General features: G+C 57.9%; 1 protein-coding gene across 3 annotated transcripts; it reads left to right on the top strand.

Annotated features, from left to right (window-relative positions):
- Nucleotides 1-939: 939 nt before the first annotated feature.
- AARS2 (alanyl-tRNA synthetase 2, mitochondrial) lies at nt 940-11938 on the top strand. Of its 3 annotated transcripts, XM_027524553.1 has the most exons (22): nt 941-1200; nt 1896-2087; nt 2610-2755; nt 2985-3152; nt 3890-4034; nt 4614-4759; nt 4950-5058; nt 5419-5457; nt 5559-5670; nt 6085-6218; nt 6610-6754; nt 6969-7141; nt 7265-7378; nt 7480-7620; nt 8308-8445; nt 8539-8648; nt 8801-8909; nt 9203-9325; nt 9544-9654; nt 10225-10308; nt 10412-10522; nt 10953-11938. In XM_027524553.1, exons 1-22 carry the CDS (start codon nt 964-966, stop codon nt 11115-11117), a joined length of 2952 nt encoding a protein of 983 aa, XP_027380354.1. In that variant the 5' UTR covers nt 941-963; the 3' UTR covers nt 11118-11938. The 3 variants fall into 3 exon arrangements, with proteins under 3 accessions (XP_027380355.1, XP_027380353.1, XP_027380354.1); XM_027524554.1 differs by lacking the exon at nt 10412-10522 and having other exon boundaries at nt 940-1200; XM_027524552.1 differs by having other exon boundaries at nt 940-1200; nt 10225-10522.
- Nucleotides 11939-13011: the final 1073 nt, after the last annotated feature.

Raw genomic sequence — 13011 nt, 5'->3', positions numbered from 1 at the left:
ACTTATGGCAGAAAGTGAAGAGGAATTAAAAAGCCTCTTGATGAAAGTGAAAGAGGAGAGTGAAATGTTGGCTTAAAGCTCAACATTCAAAAAACGGAGATCATGGCATCTGGTCCCATCACTTCATGGGAAACAGATGGGGAAACAGTGGAAACAGTGTCAGACTTTATTTTGGGGGGCTTCAAAATCACTGCAGATGGTGATTGCAGCCATGAAATTAAAAGACGCTTACTCCTTGGAAGGAAAGTTATGACCAACCTAGATAGCATGTTAAAAAGCAGAGATATTACTTTGTCAACAAAGGTCCATCTAGTTAAGGCTATGGTTTTTCCAGTGGTCATGTATGGATGTGAGAGTTGGACTGTGAAGAAAGCTGAGCGCCGAAGAATTGATGCTTTTGAACTGTGGTGTTGGAGAAGACTCTTGAGAGTCCCTTGGATTGCAAGGAGATCCAACCAGTCCATCCTAAAGGAAATCAGTCCTGGGTGTTCTTTGGAAGGACTGATGTTGAAGCTGAAACTCCGATACTTTGGCCACCTCATGCGAAGAGTTGACTCACTGGAAAAGACCCTGATGCTGGGAGGGATTGGGGGCAGGAGGAGAATGGGGACAACAGAGGATGAGATGGCTGGATGGCATCACTGACTCGATGGACGTGAGTCTGAGTGAACTCCGGGAGTTGGTGATGGACAGGGAGGCCTGGCGTGCTGCAATTCATGGGGTCGCAAAGAGTCGGACACGACTGAGCGACTGAACTGAACTGAATTGAATGCGCCAGGCCGCTTGTGTTATTAATAGGTGGACTCCTGCGGGCGCCTTCTTGCCAATCACTTCTACCTGGAGCCAGAAGCGGTCTTGAGTCCTCCTGCCGCCAGGGGTCGCTGTAGGAAACGCCGGGTCTCCTCTCGTTACTTCTATCCCTGCGATACCCTTTGACCTCGTGAAGTATTGCCCCCAGTTAAGATGGCCGCGTCGGTGGCAGCCGCAGCTGGGCGACTTCGGCGGGCCATTCGAAGGTCGCCCTCATGGCGGGGCCTTCGGGCGCTCTCATCGGAGGCCCCTCCAATCCAGGCCGCGGCCGTGCGGGACGCCTTCCTGAGCTTCTTTCGGGACCGCCATGGCCACCGCTTGGTGCCCTCCGCTTCCGTGAGGCCCCGCGGCGACCCCAGTTTGCTTTTCGTCAATGCAGGCATGAACCAGGTAGGGGCCGAACCACGCAGGTCTGGGCGGAGTTTGCAGTTTTTTTCCTTAGAGAAACGCGTTGCGGGATTGGGCAAGAGACGCAAAGGGTGGAGCTCCTACCTTTCGGGAAAAGAGAGCTTGTGCGTGATTGGGCAGAGTTTGGGGTGCAAATTAGGGCTTGGGGAGAACTCGATCGGAAACTTCGGAGTTAAGGTTTAGTTTTAGTTCCAGGAATGCCGGGTGAAGGTTGACTTTTAGTTCCAGGAATGGCGGGTGAAGGTTGACTTTTAGTTCCAGGAATGGGGGGTGTGGAGTCTCATGGGGGCAGACTGGTGGGGGAAGTCTGGCTTCATTTATTAGTTTTCTTAAAATAAAGATATCATTCATTAAAATAAATGTTTGTTGAGTACATGCTACTGTGCTAGCCTATGTGCTCTAAGCTTTCGACTTTGAGCACCACTTACCCTCTGTAGACTTGCCCTGTTTCTAGCCACCAACACATTCGTTCTCATTTTACTAGCAGAGTCTTTCATGATTTATTTGTCTGCTCAGACACCACCAGAGATGGGTGCTCCCAAGTTGCCCCCCTGGGCAAGACTTCACTGTACTCTCAGGGGGCACGGACAGCCCTCAATCCCAATCACCATCTCTATGCCCACTCCCTACGTTTCCCTTCTATTAGGGTATCTCTCTCCCCCTTCCTGTATTTCCAGTTCAAGCCAATCTTCCTGGGCACTGTGGATCCACGAAGCGAGATGGCAGGCTTCCGGCGGGTAGCCAACAGCCAGAAATGTGTGAGGGCTGGAGGACGCCACAGCGACCTGGAAGATGTGGGCCGAGACCTTTCCCATCATACCTTCTTTGAGATGCTGGGCAATTGGGCCTTTGGGGGTGAATATTTTAAGGTGAGTCCCCAGGAAGCCCTGGAGCTAGGAAAGGGTCAGTGGTCAGTCAAGAAAGGAGTCAAGGTTAATCCTGTCTCTACTGTTAGAGTCAGCCTAAGCAGGGCCTCATACCAGACACAGAGGCAAAGTGCTCAATGGACATATATAATAGAAATGTGTCTCGCTTCCCTGGTTGGGCTGTAAACTCCTTGAGGACCAAGACTGTGCCTCCTGCCTAATGGCTGATCAATAATTATTGTAAAGAAGTGGTTCAAATGCAGGAGTTAAAAGTCCTCTCAGGCTGAGGTGGGTAGGGGATTTCATGGAGAAGGTGGTGCCTGAAAGAAAATGGGATTTAGAAGCAAGGACACTTTCTATGCAGGAAAATCTCAGAAGCAGAAAGAGTCATGGCTTGTTCTGAAAACCAGGTGGGCAGTGGAAATGGTCTTGTCTTAAGCTGAGGGTGGAGCTCTTGTGGCTTGATGGGCACTTCAGTGGGGCCTTCTCACCCGTCTTCCTCTTCCCACTGGGTTTCCACTACAGGAGGAGGCTTGCAGCATGGCCTGGGAGCTGCTGACTCAGGTCTATGGGATCCCTGAGGACAGGCTCTGGGTCTCCTACTTTGGTGGGGACCCCAAGGCTGGGCTGGGCCCAGACTTGGAGAGCCGGGACATCTGGCTCAGCTTGGGGTGAGTCCACTCCCACTTATGTCCCACTCCTGGAGCACAAGAAAACTGGAAAATAGCCAACACCTGAGTTATACGCTCAGAGTCTCAGCGTATCCTGTGATACCGTCAGCCCTGTTCCTCCTCCTGCTGAGCTTAATGGAAGGGCTCTCCTGGCAGATAGCTGGGGTGGTGTGGGGGAGTCCCCAGCCTCTGCCTTTGTCTCCCACCATCCATCTGGCTTTCTTCTCAGGGTGCCTGCCAGCCGTGTGCTCTCCTTTGGGCCCGAGGAGAACTTCTGGGAGATGGGGGATACTGGGCCTTGTGGGCCCTGCACTGAGATACACTATGACCTGGCCGGTGGGGCAGGGGCCCCCCAGCTGGTAGAGCTTTGGAATCTGGTCTTCATGCAACACAACAGGTAATGGGTTGCTAGAGGAGGAGGGAAATCCCTGCCTGAAAGTGAAAAAGTTGGCAGTCAGGAGACTTTGATCCATTTGTTATGACAGCATTTGCAATGTGGCAGGCATATTTCTGGGGGCTTTCCTGGTGGCTCAGATTGTAAAGAATCTGCCTATAGTGCAGGAGACCTGGGTTCATTCCCTGGGTCAGGAAGATCCCCTGGAGAAGGGAATGGCTACCCCCTCCAGTATTCTTGCCTGAAGAATTCCATGGACAGAGGAGCCTGGTGGGCTACAAAGAGTCAGACATGACTGAGCAACTAACACTTTCAGGCATATTTGTAAACACTTTTCAGATAGTAACCAATTTAGTCCTCTTCCTTGCCCGTGACATTGCAACTAGACACTGTGGGTCTTTGGACTCTGCTCTCTTATCACAAGATGGAGTTGAATTTGATAATCTCTTAAGGTTTTCTACCAGCCTTGACGTGCCTCTTTATAAAGCAAAGAACTGTGTCCCAGAAAGTGGAGGTCTGGGTCCAGGCGAGGGCCCAATCACCTTTTATGAGAAAGGAGAGGACCCAAGGCTATCATCGTCCTCTTTGGGGGATGAGGGGGGTGAGATGATACTGCCCACTGGTTCCTCTCACTGTCGGCCCCCCGAATCCCTTCCTCATCCCTTTATGCCACTTGAGCATCATACCTGCAATCCTGTGGGGGGCCTCACCTGGCACCCCTTTCCCGTATAACTGACCAGAGAGGCAGACGGAAGCCTGCAGCCTCTGCCCCAGCGGCACGTGGACACAGGAATGGGCCTAGAAAGGCTGGTGGCCGTGCTGCAAGGCAGGCTCTCCACCTATGACACCGACCTGTTTTCCCCGCTGCTCGACGCCATACACCAGGTAAGCCCGCCTCTTCCCTTCCATAAGCCACTCTGACCTGCGGCTCACCACCACTGCTTTCTCCCTTTGTTGAGAACTCAAGGGTATTCCCGCCTGCAGGGACAGTGAGCAGCCGAGAATGCGATAGTGTCAGACGTGAGGCTCCAGTTCACGTTTACAGCCTGATACTGCCCCTCACTCTTTCCTCAGTAGTTGCGAGGCACGTACTTAGCTGTGGCACGTGAGATCTGAGTTCCCCAACCAGGGATCGAACCCAGGCCCCTGTATTGACCAGGGAAGTCCCTGATCACCACTTTTAAAAGACATTCCTGTTGCTGTGCGGAGGATGCACTGGAGGGCAACTGGAGTAGCAGCTGAGAAATTGGGAGGCTGTTTCATAGTTCAGATAAGGTGTGGCTTAGGCTGGTAGCAGAGGAAGTGGAGAAAAGTAGATGGATTTGAAAGATCTCTGGAAGTAGATGCAAAAGCCCCTACTGATGGATTAGATGCAGAGAGCAGAGCCAAGTCAAGGCTGGCCCCCAGGTTCTTGACTAATGTGAATGGCAGGGCCAGCAGCCGTGTCTCATCTCCTGCTTCCAGGGTTGCGGGGCACCCCCTTACTCAGGCCGCATTGGGGCAGCAGATGAGGGGCGCACAGACACAGCATACCGCGTGGTGGCTGATCACATCCGCACACTCAGTGTCTGCATCGCTGACGGCGTCTCCCCTGGGATGTCAGGCGCCCCGTGAGTCTGGAAGGGCTACAGTGAAGGGCAGGCTGCAGGGGAGAGGAGGGAGGGGATGGAGAGGCGAGTGGGGTTGAGATGGCAGGCGGAGGAGGAAGGGAGCATACACTCTGCGTTTTGCCCTCCCTTCTCCCCTCCTTGCTGACCCAGGGCTGCTGGGGGCTCGTATCTGGGCTCTGACCCCCTCTAGGCTGGTACTTCGTCGGATCCTCCGTCGAGCTGTGCGGTTCTCTACTGAGGTGTTGCGGGCACCACCTGGCTTCCTGGGCAGCCTGGTGCCTGTAGTGGTGGAGACACTGGTAAGGGCAGAATTTCATCGCCTCCCTGGGCCTCCCAGGGGACTCAGAGAGCCTGTCACTGAACCCAAACAGTGACCCTGCCCCGGTTCCCCACCCTAAGTGTCTAACCCAGAGTCTTCTCAGCGGGCTTACAGAAAGCAGGGAGCCTCCTTGCTCAGGCTGCTGAGCCTTTGACCTCGGGATCCCTTCTGCCTGTGTCATGCCCGCCCCTCCCTAAAGAAGCTGATTCCCCATTTGGACCCTCTGCCATCCATCTGCCTCTCTGAGCCCCCAAGGCAGGCGTCCCCAGGGAGGGCCAGGTGGAGGTGCAGAGTGTGCTCTTGCCTCTGACACCGCCTTGGGCCTCTGCACTGTCCCCAGGGAGATGCTTACCCAGAATTGCGGAGGAGCTCAGCCCAGGTACTGGACTCGGGTAGGCGAGGGAGGGGCTGACAAGAGTGGTGGGGAGAGGCTCTCCCTCTCAGAAGGCCCGGCTCCAGCCCTGCCCTGCCCCTGTTCAGATAGCCAGCCTGGTGTCGGAGGATGAGGCAGCCTTCCTGGCCTCACTGCAGCGTGGTCGGCGGGTCATCGAGCGGACCCTGAAGCGCCTGGGGCCTTCTGATGTGTTCCCAGGTAAGCAGGATGCTTGGCCGCGGTGTGAGGGCCCCACTTAGGTGAGCCAAGCCCAGGCCTTACATCCCCGGCCCGACGTCTCTCTCCCCTGCTGTCTCCACCACGCCCTGCTTCTCCTCACTTCTCTACTGCCCAAGCTGGCCCCGCCTCTGATCTCTACTTTCCAAGGCTGGCTGCAGGCTGAGAATGAACTGCCCTCCTCTGAAATGACATTTGCCAAGGGAGGACCCTGGGCTACCCCCAGCTCCTGCTTTGGAGCCTGAAGGTGACCCTTTTCTGGGGCCTGCCCAGCGCAGGGAGAGGACCCATGTGCTTGGCGTCCGGTGGCTTCTGTGGTCAGAAAAGCCCTGGCCCGTACTTCTTCCCACTCCCTCCCTCGATAGCCCTGACGCCCATCGTCTTCCTTCCTCAAAGCCGAAGTGGCCTGGTCCTTGTCACTGTCTGGGAACCTGGGGCTCCCCCTGGACCTGGTGGAGCTGATGCTGGAGGAGAAGGGGGTGCCGCTGGACACTGCTGGACTGGAGCGGCTGGCCCAGGAGGAGGCCCAGGTACTGGCTGGGCAGCCCCACCGGTTCTGTTGGGTCACAGCCCCTCCCTCAGTCCTGGGATCTTGTGGGAAGAGGGAAACGGGAGGCTGAAGTAGGGTCTGTCCCCTTGCTCAGCCCCCACCCGCAGCCCGCAGAGAGGAAGGCCAGTGCAGTGGGCCACACAGAGGAGCAGAAGGGGAGAGGCCAGCACGAGTCCTCAGAGGGGCCATCGGGGGCCCAGTGGGTCCTTGTCCTGAGACCCCTGCATGAGGGAAGGTTCACCAGCCAGCCCAGGGCCTCCAGCAGCCAGCCCAGCCCAAGGCCTTATTCCAGAGGGGATACGGGAAGCACAAGCTGTGTGGCGGAGGCAGGTCTCCACACAACCCCTCCTGCACATACGCCTGTCCCACAGCACCGGGCACTGCAGGCCGAGCCGGTTCAGGAGCAGGGACTGCGACTCAACGTCCACGCCCTGGGGGAGCTGCAGCGCCGAGGGGTGCCCCCAACCGATGATAGCCCCAAGTACAGCTACTCCCTGCAACCAGGCGGCAGTTACAGTGAGAGCCTGGGCTGAGGCGGGTGGCCCCGGGCTTGCCTGACCACGATTGGGAGGACAGACCAGCCACCAGGCCTGTGCCTTCCCCGGGGGAGCCGCCAGGGGTCGCTGTGGGTCCCGGCTGGAAGTGCCCCCCTACCCCTGCCGATTGGCTTCAAGGGAGGCGCGGGCCCAAGCCCCTGCCTGGCATTGATAAGCAGTCTCGGCCCTGGCAGAGTTTGGCACCTGTGAGGCCCAGGTGCTCCAGCTGTATACAGAAGATGGGACAGCTGTGGCCTCCATAGGGGATGGCCAGCACTGTGGCCTCCTCTTGGACAAAACCAACTTCTACGCTGAACAGGGAGGCCAGGCTTCCGACCGAGGCTACCTGGTGCTGGTGGGCCAGCAGGTGAGCCCCACCACCACCACCCGCAACGCCCGCCACACAGACACACACACACACACTCCCCAGTCCTCCTGAGCCAGAAGGAGAGGCGGCAGCACTCAGTGCCTCGGCCTTGCCCTTCCCCAGGACGTGCTCTTCCCAGTGGCCCGGGCCCAGGTCTGCGGAGGCTTCATCCTGCATGAGGTGGTGGCCCCGGAGCGCCTCAGGGTGGGGGACCAGGTGCAGCTGCACGTGGATGAGGTGAGGACCCCACCCCTGCTGTTTATCCTCCGTGTCCTGCAGCCCCTCCTCTCTCCCCACCCCACCCGCACCCGGGGCCCTGGGTGACAGAAGTGTTTCAGGCCTGGCGTCTGAGCTGCATGGAGAAGCACACGGCCATCCACCTGCTCAACTGGGCGCTGCGGCAGGTCCTGGGCCCCGGCACAGAGCAGCGAGGCTCCCATCTCAATCCCGAGCGGCTGCGCTTTGACGTGGCCACGCAGGTGAGCTGGGCACAGAGAAGCAGCCTTCACACAAGGCGACGGGCTTAGAGTCTGGTGGGGTGGGAGTTTGACCATAAGAGGGCTGGACTCCCCTCGCTCAGTCACTGGGGGACCTTGAGTCGGGGGGCTTTGCGTCAGGCCGCTCCTGCGCCAGTGAGGGTCAGGCGAGCCAGTGTCCAGAATCCTCTCGGCCTCCAGCCGCCCGGCTTCCTTGTCCCTGCTGTCACCCAGGCCGCTCTTGCTCAAGCCGAGCTGCCCTCTTCCTTATCTGTCACCCTGTCTCAGTGTCCATCTGGCTCAAATCCTGCAGGAAGTGCTCACTGAATCCCATTCCGCCTGATGACTCCCTCCTTGCTCCTGTGTCTCCCCCGTCCTGTATTTCTCTTCCCCTGGCTGCCCTCTCTCGTAAGCTCCTGAAGTACAGAGCCTCTGTCTTCTGTTTCTTTATCAACTTTCAGTGTCTAGTGAAAGGCCTGCTGCTTCCAATAGGCCCAGTTCCCGGGTAGCTTTCTAAGGGAAAGGACTGTCTGCTCCACAAACGTACTGAGTACGTGTTATGTGCTAGGCACCGTTCACTGTTGTGTACTAGCTTGGGGCTGGTTCAGTGAACACTGACTGCTTCTTCACGCATCACTCCCAGGCACGGGGCTGACTGCCTGTCTGTCTATTTCCCCCACAATCCCCCAGGCCCCATTGACCCCAGAGCAGCTCCGGGCAGTGGAGGTCACTGTGCAGAAGGCCGTGGGGCGGGATGAGGCTGTGTACATGGAGGAGGTGGCCCTGGCACGCACTGCCCACGTCCCCGGCCTGCGCTCCCTGGATGAGGTGAGTTGGAGGGGCCCTGTTGGTAGAGATCGTGTGAGTGAGCCCCCCACCCCGCCACAGACCTGTTAACAGATCTGTGCCTCTCACTGTCAGGTATACCCAGACCCTGTGCGGGTGGTATCCGTGGGGGTGCCCGTAGCCCATGCGCTGGACCCAGCCTCCCAAGCCGCACTGCACACCTCTGTGGAGCTATGCTGTGGGACGTGAGTCACTCCTCTCTGCCCACTCTGGCCTGGGTCCCTGGACCTCCTCCCTTCCCTCGTCCCTGGAGCCACCAGCCCCTGGTTTGGAGCTCCAGCTGCTCTTCTCTCTCGCATCATCACCCAGACCTCCTGCTCCCTCCCTCTGCCCACAGGCACCTGCTTCGCACAGGGGCTATAGGAGACCTGGTCATCATCGGAGAGCGCCAGCTCGTCAAGGGCATCACCCGCCTGCTGGCCGTCAATGGGGAGCAGGCCCAGCAGGTCAGCACACCAGTGGGGCCTGGGAGGCTTCTCTGGGTGTGGATGGGTCAGGGGGCACGCAGCTGATGCTCTCGGGCTGGGGAATGCCCAGCAGTAGACCCCGGATTCATACCTGTGCACTAAGCCATACCAGCTACTGCCAGCTGGCATCTGTTGTCATTATTTGATACCTTGATGAGTCTTGATTGTTAAATGTTTCTAACTTGTCCCTGCCCAGCAATAGGTCATGAACCCCTGTCTTGGGGAGAGCAGGTATGCCACACTCCCCTGACCATCCTGTGCCCTCCCTACAGGCCCGAGAGGTGGGCCAGAGGCTGGCCCAGGAGGTGGAAGCAGCCGCAGCTCGGCTGAGTCAGGGCAGCCGGCATGTGGCGGAGGCACATCGGCTGTCCAAGGACATGGGGCGACTTACCGACGTGAGGGCTACCCCCACCGTGGAGCTGCCCCTTCCACCTGGCCCTGTTCCGCTCCCCAACCCTGCCTGTCTCCCCCCAGAATCCCCAGCCCAGATATTTGTTGTTTGTCTGCAGGGGGACATGTAGGGAGTGTGACCTCTTCCCTGGCCCTGCTGGTCCCTGCCTCAGGGACCATGACTCAGTGGGGCCAGGGAGTGATATGCTGCTTCTGACCACAGGCCGTGGACACCGCCACGATGCCCCAGTGGCAGCGGCGGGAGCTTCAGGCCACACTGAAGGCGCTGCAGCGGCGTGCCAACACTGCCGTCCGGAAACTGGAAATGGGGCAGGTGAGAGGGGGTGCGGTGCACCCCACGGGGCAGATAGCAGGCACACCTGGCGAGCATCGGAGATGTCTAGCATGCACGCTGAGACACCCCCAGGCCTGGCGGGGAGTGGGGGTGGGTGGCAGTTGCTGCCTCTCCTGCCACCTGGGTGCCATCATCAGGTCATTCCCACACTTCTCTCTGCCAAACTGGGTCTCTCCCCCAACTCCCAAGCCTTTCTCAGACTCTCCCTCCAGGAAGCTGACTTGATTACGCCATTCAGCCCTAATTGCTCCTTGACTGTGGCTCCTCCTCCCTCCGCCCCCACTCACCCATCTGTGCTGCAGCCCTAGTCCCGTCACCTTCAGCGGCCCATGTGTAGGGGCCTGGAGCTAAAACGAAAGGGAGGAGGGAGGGAGGAGAAGAAGGACATAGAGGGGACCCAAAACAAGGCGGCCATTCTCGGCAGAACCCCTGGCACCTTTGCTGGGGGACGGAGGGCGTGGGAGGGGATTTCTGGGTTGGGGCTCAGTTCAGAAGTGGGGGCTGATTGCTTCCCAGCCCGACCCCTGCGCTGTTCTTCCTGCCTCCTAGGCTGCACAGAAGACCCAGGAGCTGCTCCAGCGGCACATGGAGGGGCCCCTGATTGTGGACACGGTTTCCACGGAGTCCCTCTCTGTAAGCGTTGGGCGTGGGGTGGGCCCAGGGTGTGGGGAGGGGAAGGTCCCAGCGGGGAGGAAGCTGGGAGCTGCGAGGTCGCCATCTGCCCTCCCCCGCACAGATGCTGGTGAAGGTGGTCCGGCAGCTGTGCACGCAGGCGCCCGGCACGTCCGTGCTTCTCCTCAGCCCCCAGCCCCTGGGGAAGGTGCTGTGCGCCTGTCAGGTGGCCCAGGTGAGGCGAGGCAGCCCCACCCACTCATCTCCCAGCCCAGCTTGCTGATCCCTTGTCTTATTCCTCCCACGTAAGAGAGCCACAGCTGGGTAGAGGTGATCTCTGAGGATGCCCCAGGATGGGGACAGGGCCACCTCCTTGTCCCTAACCCACACCCTCCCACCCCACCCTCAAAGGATTCCCTCAGTTCCCACCACCCCACCCTCCAGGCTGCATATTTCTTACAAATAGGTAGCAGCCATTCATCAACCTCTATACGTGCATTCCTGGCCCATCCGTCTCCTGTCTCCTCACCCACTTACCCACCCCCACCATGTGCCCGGCTTGCAAGAGGGTTCTACTCACTGTGACTCCACTCTCCAGGGTACGCTGAGCGGGAGGGGCAGAGAGGGCTGCTCTGCATCACTGCCCTTTCTGTTTCTGTCCCCAGAGTGCCACACCGGCCTTCACAGCAGAGGCCTGGGCGCTGGCCGTGTGCAGCCACATGGGGGGCAAAGCCTGGGGCTCTCGAGTGGTGGCCCAGGGCACTGGAAGCACTGCTGACCTGGAAGCTGCCCTCAGTGCAGCACGAGCCTATGCCCTCAACCAGCTCTGAGCAGGCTCATGCAGGGGCTCACACACTGAAGAGACTGCGGCCAGGGCAGTGCCTGGAGCCCTGAAGGAGCCAGCAGAACCTCCCCGGAGGCTCAGCAGAGGACTCAAGTCTGGAGGCCAAGCAGCTGAGCCAAGAGGGTGCCCTGGGCGGGGACCTGCACAGACACAAGAAGGTGGGGGCTGGGGAAGGCAGACGTGAGCCTGATCATAGACCCAGCGAGGTGAAGGTGAAGACCTACATGGCTGTTCTGGCTGCGATTGTTCATTAAAAAGTATTTTTCACAGGATAGGAAGCTCCAGAGGGCTTCCCAGGTAGCGCTAATGGTAAAGAACTCACCTGCCAATGCAGGAGATGTAAGAGACCGAGGTTTGATCCCTGGGTCGGGAAGATCCTCTAGAGAAGGGAATAGCTACCCACTCCAGTATTCTTGCCTGGAGAAGCACATGGACAGAGGAGCCTGGCGGGCTCTGGTCCATAGCGTTGCAAAGAGCCAGACACGACTGAAGCGACCTGGCACACACAGACAGGAAGCTCCAGGACATTCTTTCACCTAAAAAAAGCAGCCTTTTCCATCTCAGCAACCTGACGTGGGTGCCCCATCCCCAATTTGGCCCTTCACACTGGACTAGAAGGCCACCTGGCATCCAGATCTGAACTCCCCTTGTCACCACCACAAGCACTTGGCCAAGCCCGCTGTGCCAGCCTGTTCCGAGCACCCACAAAGGCCTCCCTAGCCAAGACTGAAAACTCAGGTGAAAGTCATGAGAGCTGGGCAGATCCTGTCTGGTGTCACTTATTTCATTAACAACTTCTCATTTTAATGAAGGCTCTGATGATTTGTTGATAAAATGAGCCAACAGGGACTTCCCTGATGGGGCTGAGACTCCAAGCTCCCAATGCAAAGGGCTTGGGTTTGATCCCTGATTGGGGAACTACGATCCCGCATGTCACACTATAAACTGAAGAACCTGCATGCTGCAACTAAGACTCAGCAGAGCCAAACAAATAACCCAGCAGGTACTGATCAGTTGCTGAGACTATGGCAAGAAACAAACAGAACTTCCTGCCCTTGTGGTGCTTTCTTGCCGTGGGGAAACAGCAATGAAGAGAAAGAAGAAGGTATCAGATGGGGATGAGGTCTATGGAGAGAGCAGACGGGTTGGGAGGATGTGAGCCCCATGGACGTCTGAGGGCAGAGTCAGTGCAGAGGCCTGAGGGACAGGTGCAGGCCTTGGGGTCAGAAGGGAGCAGAGCCAAAGCAAGCCTACTCTTTTTTTTTTTTTAACACATTTTTAAAAATTTTTTATTTATTGTTGGTTGTGCTGGGTCGTCGTTGCTGCCTGCAGGCTTTCTCGTTGGGGTGAGCGGGGCTGCTGTTTGTTGCGGTGGCTTCTCTTGTGGACCACGGGCTCTGGGGCACAAGGGCTTCAGTGTTGCAGCACGTGGGCCCACTCGTGGCACATGGGCTTCGTTGTTCTGTGACGTGTAGAGTCTTCCTGGACCAGGGATTCAACCCATGCATTGGCAGGCGGATTCTCACCCACAGTACCACCAGAGCAGTCCCGAGCCTTCTCTTTTAAAACAACTTGCAAAGCACCTGAGCTGAAGCTGAAATTGGCAGCTCAGAGCAGGAGGAAGGTGTGGAATGGAGGGCAGTTGTCCTTCCCTCCCAAAGTGAATCCACCCAGGACCAAGCCAGACACCTGAGCTCCACCTGTGTTCGAAGATCTCTGTTGCTGGATGAAGGAAGGGGAACTCCGGGGACCCATCCCCAAGTCAGAGCCTCCCTGGCTGCGAAGTTCTGGGGCCATTTAGTCAAAATTTTAGCACAGAGCAGGCCTTCCTGACAGCATTTCTTGCGTGATTGCTCATTCTAATTGAGGCAGTGGTGATT

The sequence above is a fragment of the Bos indicus x Bos taurus genome, chromosome 23 (genome assembly GCF_003369695.1).
Source record: "Bos indicus x Bos taurus breed Angus x Brahman F1 hybrid chromosome 23, Bos_hybrid_MaternalHap_v2.0, whole genome shotgun sequence".
Classification (NCBI taxonomy): Eukaryota; Metazoa; Chordata; class Mammalia; order Artiodactyla; family Bovidae; genus Bos; species Bos indicus x Bos taurus.
This window is presented reverse-complemented; position numbering and strand designations above follow the sequence as displayed.

Excerpts from the sequence above, each read along its gene's own strand:
- AARS2 (XM_027524552.1), top strand. The coding sequence starts at position 964 with ATGGCCGCGTCGGTGGCAGCCGCAGCTGGGCGACTTCGGCGGGCCATT. Across the intron at positions 1,201-1,895 it reads TCAATGCAGGCATGAACCAG|TTCAAGCCAATCTTCCTGGG; the intron begins GTAGGGGCCGAA and ends CTGTATTTCCAG. Across the intron at positions 5,458-5,558 it reads TGCGGAGGAGCTCAGCCCAG|ATAGCCAGCCTGGTGTCGGA; the intron begins GTACTGGACTCG and ends GCCCCTGTTCAG.